Source organism: Petaurus breviceps, unplaced genomic scaffold (genome assembly GCF_028583685.1).
Source record: "Petaurus breviceps papuanus isolate PSGF00001 unplaced genomic scaffold, PetGlider_PUasm1.0 90639, whole genome shotgun sequence".
Taxonomy (NCBI): Eukaryota; Metazoa; Chordata; class Mammalia; order Diprotodontia; family Petauridae; genus Petaurus; species Petaurus breviceps.
The window spans coordinates 519,093-531,453 of NW_027187296.1; the positions used below are offsets into that span (position 1 = coordinate 519,093).

The 12,361-nt window shown below is 39.7% G+C and overlaps 1 protein-coding gene across 1 annotated transcript in view; it reads right to left on the bottom strand.

The window, feature by feature from the left end:
• NEK5 (NIMA related kinase 5) overlaps positions 1-12,361 on the bottom strand; it is a 118,069-nt gene that overhangs the window by 20,444 nt on the left and 85,264 nt on the right. Inside the window, exons 18-20 of the mRNA XM_069064561.1 lie at positions 6,149-6,275; positions 4,507-4,632; positions 1,449-1,586 (exon numbers count right to left, since the gene is read on the bottom strand). Coding sequence (XP_068920662.1) covers positions 1,449-1,586; positions 4,507-4,632; positions 6,149-6,275 — 391 coding nt within the window. The remainder of the gene's footprint in view (positions 1-1,448; positions 1,587-4,506; positions 4,633-6,148; positions 6,276-12,361) is intronic.

A 12,361-nucleotide genomic window follows, 5' to 3' on the forward strand; every position in this document is an offset into this window, starting at 1 on the left:
GAGTCATACACGGCTGAACAATGAACAGCGATCAAGTCACAGGCTAACAACAAAGGGCAAGTAAGTCCTGTGGTCTCTCTGGAGAAGAGCCTACAGGAGAATGGACAAGGAGACAAAAGTGGGAGATTCCAAAGGGGGGAAAAGGGAAATCTGGTTTCATTGGTGGGAGGAGGTAACAATGATGAATGCTACCATGGCAGAAGAGAGATAAGGGAGATGGAGATCTTAACTATGGGTTTAATATGAAGGGATTTGGTGCTTTAGAAAGACAATTCACCCTGGCTCACAATAAGGGGAATCAGAGCTGCTGGGGACAACTGATACCCAGAAGAATAGGAAAGCATGGACCCAGGGAAGAGATTTCAAGGCAAATGGGGAAAAAAATTACCAAGGGAATGAATTGCACAATCAGGGAGAAAATTCCTACAAGGAGGCAATATCTTCTTTATCATGTGGAGGAGATTGTATTTCTAAGAATAAGGTACAACAGACAAAAAGGGAGTGGAGGAGGGGAGGAACACAGTCTAAAGTTAATAATACAGAAAGTGTTTAGAAGAAGGAACCCAGAATAGATACCTTAGAAACTTTACTTGTTTATGGGCTACTGTGAATCCTTTGTGTTTTATGCATTCAATTTGTGACCTAAAATAAAGGTATCTTATATCTGAAATGCAAGTATCTTTTATCTTATCTTCAGTGTTTATGGGAGCTAGGGTCATTCCCTTTACCTATATCTGTAGAGACCTAAACACAAAGTAGATTCTAAAGTTCCCAGAAGAAATTCTGCATGGAGGCAAAATGCATCAGTTATGATCAAGGGCACAGGTCACTTAGATTGAACTCAGACCTTGTAAGCTTAGAGCCTGGGACCACGGGTCACAAGTTATATTTGTTTACTAGCTTATCTGTATTATACAGTGACAGGCTGTGAATATTGCATTGGAGCTACAGAAAGCTAGATAGGGAATCAAACTCCCATTGTTAGATGAATTCTCTTTAAACATTATAAAGGAAGGATTGCTTTCCTAAAAATAAATTGAAGTGCTAAATAAAAGCTCTACGGAACATAGGCTCAGAATCTCGTTAAGAACTGCTGGAAGAAGTTCTAGGCGTCGTGATAGATTTATTTTGCCCTTTGGAAAGTAACTGGAGTTCACTCAGTGGTTCCCAGAATGCCAATGAGCTCCAAGGTATCAAATACTAGGTCACCAATTCTACTTATCTTACTAATCACAATCTGTTACCTGATTAGACAAAAAGAAAGCAAACCCACCCTACTCGAAGGTCTATTGTACAATGCTCAGCAAAGGAAATTTCTAGAAATATTAGAAACTTTCCCACTTGTTTCTCCATTCTCTCTATATATTTTTTAATCTCCTTATTCTTCTCACAGGCCTCTGGTAAAAGTCTAGAGGGGGTAGTTATGGCCTTAATAATAAACTTCATACCAAACTCTTGTTCATTTGCAGAAAAGGAGTCACTGGCCAGCTCTGCTGCTGCTAACATATTCATGAGTGTCCCTGGTGATTCCTGTTTCCACTGTTTCCTATTTTCTGAAGCATCTTCAGTTATAATAACCTGGCCATCTGGAAGAAAAAGTGTTAACAGGGAAAAAAAAATTAAAATGACTTTTTTTTTTTTTTTTGCTTTTTAATAGAATCACAAAATGTTAGAACTGAAAAGGGTCCTTAGAGAACATCTAGTTCAACTTCCTTTTTTTACAGAATAGAAAGCCAAGTACAAGAAAGGAAAGTGATTTAGTGAAACACACACATACACACACACACAGAGTGGTAGAGCCCCTCCCCCTTTTTTGCATTGTAAATTGAATTATTTTTTCATTATGAAAACTTTCATCGTATTTAAATTTTAAACTAGATTTATTTCTCTTCCTAGCTTATTTCTTTGACTCAGAAATCAGCAATAAATTGCACCATTCCTCTAACTGCTTCCTGAAATCTCATTCCAATGCCTCCTCATAGCATAGATGTAAACCTGAGTATTCAAGGGCTATGCCAACAGAGTGTAAGTTCTGACAAGTCCTCCAAACCAGAAAGGGTTGGAGCATAGGTCTGGTGACCATCTTGGTCTGGTAACTCTTATCCAAGAACCATCCTAGCTAACTTCACAGAAGCATAGGATTGTAGATTTAGTGCTAAAATGTAAGCTCCTTGAGGGCAAGAAGCCTCTCACTTTAATGTCCATATCCTCAATGCTGGGCAGACTGCCTGGCGTGCAGGAGGTACTTAATAAATGTTTGTTAGTTGTTTAGAAGTAATGCTAGAGGTTGTCTATTCCGACCACCTTATTTTCCAAAGAGGAAACCAAGGTTCAGAAAAGATAAATGACTTGTTCAAGATTACCCAGGAAGTAAGTGGAAGAGCTGACATATGAACCCAGGTCTCCTGTACCCAAATACTTTGGGTATTCCCACTTCAGCACACTGTTCACTTCCCAGGTGGACCATGGGAAAACAACTCAGAAAGACCATTTCCTAAGGCATAGAAGGTTGTGATATGTACCAGGGAAGAGAATATCCGTACCCACAAAACTACAGATCTTTGACATACTCCTAAGATTCCTCTTTCTCAGGTACTTTAAATATGGGTTGGGTGATAAGTGTCACTGTAATATGAAATATTTATCAAATCAATAATTCAAGTCAATTTACATGACTGTAGTTGATAATTTTCTTCTGATCATTCACTTTCCAGTCTTAACATCTTCCTTATAACACATATGTAAGATAATATGACTCTTCCCTAAGTCCACATTATGATATGAAACCCTAGAAATAAAGTGATGATGGTCAATATGTGAAAAGATACTGTATGTGGTAGGGCACATTGAGGGAAAATAAGAAATAGGCCTAAAAGGTAAAAAGGAAGAGGTTTCATCTAAGAAGAAAATAGAAAGTTGTAGATTTAGAAATCAAAAAGGCTTCAGAGACCATTGAACTGAACCTCCTTACTGTGTAAATGAGAAAATGAGCCATAGAAAAGTTGTGATTTAATAACAGCACGTTCAAATTTGCAAAGTACTTTACAAATATTATTTCATTTGATCTTTGCAACAACCCTGCTATTATTGTCCTCATTTTACAGATGAGGAAACTAAGGCAAACAGCAGTTAGGTGATGGTTACATAGCTAAGTGTCTGAAGCTTCTTTTGAACTCAGGTCTTCCTGACTCTGGGCCCTGCTCCAGGCATTAAGGTGACACCCAGTTGCCTACAAAGCTACTAAATATCTGAAGCAGGATTTGAACCCAAGTTTTCTGGATTCCAATTCTAGCTGCTTAGCCAACATACCATCTTGATTTTTGAGATGCAGAAAATTACTAAAAGCAGCTAACTTTAAATTTTCTTTGAAGACATAGATGTACAGTATACGATGGTGGGAAAATCACTAGAATAGGACCAGGGTCAGAAAACCGAGGGTTTGCCCTCGCTCTGTCTCTGACTGCCTGAGTGACCTTGGGCAGGTTGAAGTAACTTCTCTGGACTGCAGTTTCTTTACATGTAAAATGAGCACACTGAAATGGATTATTACTAATATCCCTTTCAACCCTAATTTTCTATGAAAAATTTAAGATGAAGGAGATGAATAATCTGTCTTGGACAATTTGAGTGATAATGACGATGATGATGATGATGATGATGATAGTTCACATTTGTAAAGCATTTCAAAGCACTTTCCTTATCACAAACCTATGAGATCATGAATGCAGCATTATCTTCATGTTACAGATAAGGAAACTGGGGGTCAGAAAAACCAAATTACTTGCTCAGGGTCACATAGCTAATACATGGTAGAGTGGGAACTACAACCCAGGAGTCTTGATTCAGAATCTACTGTATATCACACTGGGTACAATGAGAGAGACAGGGAGAGACAGAGAGAGGAGGAGGAGGAGGAGGAGGAGGAGAAGAAGAAGAAGAAGAAGAAGAAGAAGAAGAAGAAGAAGAAGAAGAAGAAGAAGAAGAAGAAGAAGAAGAAGAAGAAGAAGAAGAGGAAGAAGGAGGAGGAGGAGGAGGAGGAGGAGGAGGAGGAGAAGGAGAAGGAGAAGGAGAAGGAGAAGGAGAAGGAGAAGAAAAGTAGGATGAGAAGGAGGAAGAGGAGAGAGAGAAGGAGGAGGAGGAGGAGGAGGAGGAAGAGGAGAGACCTTTTTTATGCCATGGATCCCTTGGGCAGTCTGGTAAAACCTACAGACCCCATCTGTGAATAATGTTTTTAAATGCACAAAATAAAATACATAGAATTGTGAAGAAAACTAAATATATTGAAATATGACCATCAAAATATGAAAATAATCTGTGGACCCAAACCTAAGAACCCTCACCACAGAGGGCTGGTTATCTTCATGATTTCACGTCAAATTCCATCAGAATCCTTCTGAAGAGGAAGAGCTACCTACCAAATGTACCCTTATAACCCAATGGGAAAGCAGCAGTCTGGCTTCCCTTGGTGACATGGATGACAAAGTCTGTGTCAACCACTGGACTCACCTCCAGCTGTGGTAGAGCAGGCTGAGGTGACATCTGCTTCCTCCATCATATGTAGCAGTGTCTGAGGAGCTCGAACACTCCAGTGCCGCCTCTTTTCTCCAGTAACAACATCCTGCTTGCGCACAGCTGAAACAGGAAAATAATGAAATAATTCAGAGGAGGCCAAACTATGGGTTTGCATATCTCACAAGGTGCACAATAACTGCTAGCATTTCCAAGAGCTGGAGAAACCAGAAGTCAGAAATAGGTCCACTCTTATATTACTCTACGTCACAGGGATCCGTCCATGAGAGCCAACGCCAATCTAACCTCATGTGCCAATATGGCTGAGGCAAGGGAACCTCCATTGGATTAAGTGCTAGGATATCAGAATTCCATAAGAATCACTGAATCTCAAAAGTAGAACTGACCCCCAGAGGTCATCTAGTCCCATTCCTACTCAAATTACAAATGCTCTTTTTTTGTAGACTTCAAGTGAAGGGGACCTCACTATTTTCTGAGGCAAACCATTCCACTGTCAGATAGCTCTGACTGTTAGTAAAGTTTTTGTTATACGTTAGTCAAGAAGCACCTATTAAATGCTTATATGCAACCCAAGTTGCTTCACTAAAATTCACATCCATCACTCTTAGATCTGTTCTCTAGGGCTAAGTAGCACAAGCCTAATTCTTTTCTGACCACAATGCTTCAGATTTTTAAGGACTACCATTTGACTATGCACCCTTTTATATCTCCTATAAAATTAATGTTAACTATTTTTAAGTAAATCCTTCCAGGCTTTGCACTAGCATATGTGTGTAGAAGGAGACTAGTGAGAAAGGATAAGCCAGGGGCAGGGGGAAGCTTCCAGAAAGTTGCACAAGGTTGGAACACTGGGCTTGCAACACTAGCATGCAGGACAATGAATGATAACAGATTACAGGCCAGGATATTATGGCCATTAGAGTGAGAATAGTTTAGGAAAGTTGTCTTACATGTGGCTAGTAGTGACCTATGTTTCCTGAGAAGCTTTGACTTCAGCTAGGTCCCAGAAGGAGCTCTTCTATGATATGAGAAAGAAAGAAAGAAAGAAAGAAAGAAAGAAAGAAAGAAAGAAAGAAAGAAAGAAAGAAAGAAAGAAAGAAAGAGAGAGAGAAAGAGAGAAAGAGAGAAAGAGAGAAAGGAAGGAAGGAAGGAAGGAAGGAAGGAAGGAAGGAAGGAAGGAAGGAAGGAAGGAAGGAAAGAGGGAAAGAGGGAAAAGAAGGAAAGAAGGAAAGAAGGAAAAAGAAAAGAATGCAGGAGACTTTGGTACATATTAGGCCACTATTAGAGGGAAATGCTATAAGAGGGGAGAAGGACAATTAAAGCAAAATTGTGGTCTCATTCCCTGTTGTGAGATGTGCCTTTGGCAAAGTGAGAAAGTTTTCTTGGTCGGCACCTGTAAAGGGACCTTCTCTAGGTCCTAGGGCTCCCAAACAGAATAGAGTGTTATCTTAAAGACTAGTAAACTTTCTTTCATGGGCAAATAAATCAGATACACTGAAAATTACATTAATTCCTTTAGGAATTAATAGAAATTTGTTTCGATGCATTGAATTATACTTAGAGTGTCCATGTCTTTTTAAACGACCAGCCTGTATTTTCCTAAAAAAAAAAAAAATACCTGCTTCTGGACAATATCTTTTTTCCAAAGCTTGGTCTGTATCATCTTCATATTCATTCATAAGCTGCTTTTCCTTGAGTTTCATACCATCCTCAAAAGTCAAAGTTTCATTCAGTGCATCTATTTCCTGAAAGAAAACTGGTGTTTAATGAATTTTTTGCATCTATTGGTCTTAGATCTGTTCTCTAGGGCTAAATAGCACAAACCTAATTCTTTTCTGACCACATTAATAACGTTTAATGAGACATACAACAAATATCCAGGAAAAAAAATTGTGAATTTCCCATCATATCACTAGGTATAGTGGGCACACAGTAAGTATCAATCAGTTAATAAACATTAATTAAGTGCTTACTGTGTGCCAGACACTATGCTAAACACTTAGAGATAAGAGAGACAAAAATGAAATAGTCTATCCCTTCAATGAGTTTTAAAGTCTAACGGGGGAGAAGTTGTTTGTGTATATACATATACATACACACATGTAAGTATGTACAAAGTATAATAAAATAAACTCAAGTAGATAGATAGATGGAGGGATAGATATTTTTACAGAAGAAACCACTAGCAACTAAGGGGAGTAATAAGGACTTTATGAAGGAAGTGGAATTTGAGCTGAGCTTTGAAGGTAACTGGGAAATCCTAAGGGGTGGCAATTCGGAGGGAGAGCATGCCAGGCATGGGGGTCCAGTACAAAGGCCAGGAGATAGGAAATGGAGTGTCCTGTGCAAGGAACAGCAAAGTAGCCCAAGGAAGGTAGAAAGAAATAGCAAATAAAAATCCTGGAAAGGGAGGTTGGGGGCCAGGTTCCATTTGATTCGAGAGGTAATAGCAAACCACTGGAACTTCCTGAGCTGAGGAGTGACAAGGCCAGACCTGGGCATTAAGAATATCTCTTCTCCAGCTACATGGACGAAGGACAGGAGAGGGGATAGACTTGAGGTGAGGGGGAATGGTTAGGAGGGCTACAATGGTAAATACTTATTGAATGTTCGTAATGAATAATGATCAAAGCTCACATTCATGGAGGGTGTTGGCTAGGACTCATAAAGTGTTCTCCTCAATAACAATCTCATAAAGCTTGTCATGTACATCCACAATTTACAGATGAGAAATCAAAGAAAATCCAAGGCCAGAGAGTCCAAGGAGCCTGGTCAGCCCCACGAAGTTCATAAATCAGCACAAAAAAGAAATACTCAAATTTCCCATCCCGAGATTCAACTAGGGAACGCTAAGGTATTAAAAAGTTTTGCTACTAGTTAGTAGCTCTATTTTTCTAAACAGCCTTTGTCAATTGGCAAGTCCTCCTATTTATTTCTGTATTAATATTTCTTGCATTCACTCCTACTCGTGTGGCTACTACCCTGCTGCAGGCCCCCATTACCTCTCACCTGGATGGTTCTAATATTCTACTGATATCCCTGTAACATCCCAATCCCTCCTCTAGCCCAACTGCCCAAATAATCTTCCAAAGGCAGATAGCTCACCATAACAATCTCCTACTCAAAAATCTCAAGTGGCTCTCATTGCTCCTTGGATAAAATACAGACTCCTTAGCCTTGTAATTAAGACCACCTGGAATCTGATTCCAATTAATCTCTTCAGCTTTGACATCTTTCCCCTCGGCAGACCATCTCTGAATTTAACACTGTTGCCTCTTACCTCCCTGCGTCCCCACAAGCCATCTCCTAGTCCTGGAAGGCGCTCCATGCTCAGCTCTGTTTCAGGACACTTACTTTCCTTAAAGGTTCCCTTCAGGAACTATTTTCTTTTGTGAAATCTTTCCTGATCCCTACTAGGGGTTTCTCCATCCTCAAACATTCTTGGACGTCTTTGTTAGATTTTCTCATTTTTCCTCTTCCCTCTCTACCCTGTTATACTTATTAGTGTTCATATTTACCTCTTCAGTGAAATGTAATTTCCTTGAAGGCAAGGCCCATTCTATTTTTTATTCCTCACACTTAGTGCAGTCCCTTATATGTAAGACACACGGTAAAAAAAAACCCAATGAATAAATATTTGTGAAATTGAATGACCTAAAAATTGTTCTTTTCAGTTTCTATTAATTATCCAGGGCAGGGGTGGGGAACCTGCAGCCTCCAAGCCACATGTGGCCCTCTAAGTACTCAAGTGGGACCTTTTGACTGAATCCAAACTTCACTGAATCTACAGAATCTTCTGCTTGGATTGGTTCCCCACATTTATCCAGTCTACTTCTTTTTGTATTAAGATGGACTCTTGAATAATTACGATTGCCTCCATTAGGGAAATGAGTTCAATTCAATTCAACAAGCATTTATTAAGCACCAACTAAATGCCAGGCATTGAGGTTACCAAGACAAAAATTCACTGCCCTTAAATTAGACAAGGGTAGATGGTGAATTAAGACCTATGGTACCTTGTCTTCTTTTTTTCTAGATTTGACTATAATATTCAGATATAGCTCCATTTCTAAGAAAAGCCATACCAAAGATCCCAGGAAACAGTAAGAAAACATTTGCTGCTCTACTCACATCACAAGTATCTGGGTAATGAGGGAAGAAAGAAGAGAGGAAATACTGCTCTAGAACACAGAACTGGCAATCTCACCTTAACTAGTGAAATGTGTGAGTTAGTTAAGAAGGTAAGTTCCAAACAAACAATAACGTTTTAATGAAATTTGCATTATTCAAGTCACTTTTCCACTGACCTTTAACTGTTCCACTGTACAGATTTACTTTAGCTAATTAAGTTTGAGAAAGGCAGCATTGAATAGTGAATCAGAGAGTTGTCCTTGGAGTCAGGAAACCCTGAGTTCAAGTCCTACCTCTCCGTGATATCTTGTCTTAAAAGATCAATGAGAGAAATAAGGTTCTGAGATATTTTCTCAAGATTTAATTAAGTATGCAAAGCACTAATTATTCATCCTAACCTAGTTTGATTTGATCTTATTTTTTAAATTATTTTTTCTTTTTTTTTAGTTTTTTCATTTTTTTCCAAATGCTTTATTAATTTCTGATTTATATCATTCATTTCTGCCAGATTTCGAGTTACAAATTTTCTCCCCGTTTTCCCCTACCCACCACCCCAAAATAGCAGTCCCACAGGATATCCCCTCCTCCAATCTGCTCTCTCCCGTATTTTCTCCCATACCCCTTTCGACTTTTCCAGTGGATCTCTGTGCCCCAGTGCCTGTAGATCTTATTTCCCAATTACATGTAAAATAGTATTAATAATAACATATATATTTGAATATTTGATTTTAAAACTTTGAATTCCAGATTCATTCCCTTCCTCCCTTGTCACCCACCCTTATTGGGAAGATAAGCAGTTCAATATAGGTTGTACATGTATGACTAATGCAAAACAATAACATAGTAGATACATTGTAAAAGACTGACTGTATTTCCTTCCCTTTTATCCCACCTCCCACTAGTTCTGTTCTCTGCTTTTATCCCCTCCCTTTTCAAAAGTGGGTGCTTCCAACTTCCCTCCCCGCCAGCTTGCCCTCCTTTGCATCATCCCCCCTCTCATCCCCTTACCTCCTACTCTCCTGGAGGGTGAGATACCCTATTTAGTGTGTATGTCATTCCCTCCTCAGACCAAATTCAACAGGAATAAGATTGACCCATTCCCTTTTGCCTTCCTATTCTTCCCCTCCATTGTAACCATTTTCCCTTGCCTCTTCTATATGAGATAGTTTACCCCATTCTGTCTCTCCCCATCTCCTCTCATTATATTTTCTTAATTTCACCTTTTAAGTATCATCCCTTTCTGTTAAATTGGTCCTGTGCCCTCTATGTAAATCTGTAAACATATATACACACATTCACATATGTATTCATATGCCCATATACCCTCATATATAGACATATGTATTTCTATTCCCTTCAACTACTGAGAAAGGTTTCATAAGTTACAATTATTTTTTTTCCATGTAGGAATGTTAATAGTTCAACTTTGATAAATTCCTTATGATTTCTTTTCCCTGTTTACCTTCTCATGCTTCTCTTGCTTCTTGTATCTGAATGTCAAATCTCCTAATCAACTCTGTTTTTTTCATCAAGAATGCTTGAAAGTCCTCTACTCCACTAAATGACCATATTTTCCCCTGAAACATGATACTCAGTTTTGCTGGGTAGGTGACTCTTGGTTTTAATCCCAGCTCCTTTGACCTCCAGAATATCATGTTCCAAGCACTTTGATCCCTCAGTGTAGAAGCTGCCAGATCCTGGGTTATCCTGATTGTGTTTCCACAATATTCAAATTGTTTCTTCCTGGATGCTTGTAATATTCTCTCCTTGATCTGGGAATTCCAGAACCTGGTTATAATATTCCTAGGAGTTTTCTTTTGGGGATCTTTTTCAGGAGGTGATCGGTGGATTCTTTCAACCTCTATTTGGCCCTCTGGTTCTAAAACATCGGGGCAGTTTTCTTTGAGAACTTCCTGGAGGATGATTTCTAGGTTCTTACTTTGATCATGGCTTTCAGGTAGTCCAACAATTTTTAAATTGTCTCTCCTGGATCTATTTTCCAGGTCAGTGGTTTTTCCCATGAGATATTTCACATTGCCTTCTAATTCTTTCATTTGTTTGGATCTGTTTAACAGCATCTTGATTTCTCATAAAGTCATTAGCTTCCATTTTCTCCAATCTAATTCTGAAGCAATGATTCTCCTCATTGAGCTTTTGAGATTCTTTTTCCATCTGGCAAATTCGGCTTTTTAAGACATTCTTCTCCTCATTGCCTTTTTGAGCCTGTTTTGCCATTTGAGTTAGTCTATTTTTTAAGGTGTCATTTTCCTCAGGCTGTTGACTCTCATTTCATAATTTTCTTGCATTGTTCTCATTTCTCTTCCCAATTTTTCCTCCACTTCTCTTATCTGCTTCTTAAGGTCCTCTATGGCCTGTAACCAGCTCGTATTTTCCTTTGAAGCTTTTGATGCAGGAGTTCTGACTTCACTGTCTTCCTCCTGTTCCATGCTTTGCTCCTTTTTGTCACCCAAATCAGAGTCTAATGTTGGAATCTTCTGTCTGCTCTGTTTCCTTTGCCTGGTCATGTCGCCCCTCAGTCACTTGATCCCTGGGCTTTTTGCCACATTAGAACTCTGCCACCAGACAGGAGAGCTTTCGTCCCAAATGCTGGGGTTTTCTCAGCTGCCAGAGGTATTAGATGGGTGCCCTCTCTGAGGTCTCCACATGCTCTGGCAAGCTAGACACACACCCCAGGGCCTCCACCCTAGACTGCAATCCAGATCCAAGCAGGTTAAAACAAGAGCAATTACCCCTTGGACTGGTGCTTGGTCCCCCTACACTCTTCAGGCCAGGAGCTGAAACTGCCATGTGTCACTGGCTGCCTGTGCCGGGGTCTCAGAGGCTTCTCACCCCATGAGCAAAAGTCATGCACTCCCACTTACTGGGTCCCAAAGTCCAGACTGCACTGACCTCTCACTTTGTCCTTTGCATCTATGTGCTGATAAATCTGGAAAAGGCCACAGCTGCTGCTGATTTGGAGACCCTGATAGCTGGTCAGGCCTGCCCTGGGGCTAAAGCCTCCAAGTGGGGCTGGGCTCGGCTCCCAGAGTGCTGCGTTGGCCAATTCCTGCCGGCCTGCTGGGCTGTCCACAGTGGGAGGTTAGCTTCTCTGTGTCATTTTGTGGGTTCTGCAGCTCCAAAGTTTGTTCAGAGTCCCCTTCTTACATGGATTGGGGAAGGTGGAAGCTGGAGCAGCGGGGAGGTCCTGCTTCTACTCCGCCATCTTGACTCCACCCCTGGGTAGCTTGATTTGATCTTATTAGAAAGCTCATCATAAAAAGAAAATATCTATGTATGTAGGGGGAAAAAATCAATTCATTCTAGAAGATTCTTTTTTTTAAAAAATGAGGTGATATTTCTGCTGCAGAATCCCAGAGTTCAATAGGATCTCCAAATAAATCTGGTATAATAATTCTCTTTAAAAAAAACAATCTATTTCCATATTAGTCATGTTGTGAAAGAAGAAACCAGTTTGCAAAAGGAAAAAAAAATAACCATGAAAAAAATAAAGAAAATGAAAAGTAGAAGTTTCTATCTGCATTCACATTCCATCAGTTCTTTCTCTGGACGTGGATAGCATTTTCCATCATGGGTCTTCTGAAATTCTCTTAGATCATTGTATTGCTGGGAAGAGCTAAGTCTAACAAAATTGGTCATTACACAGTGTTGCTGTTACTGTGTACGATGCTCTCCTGGTTCT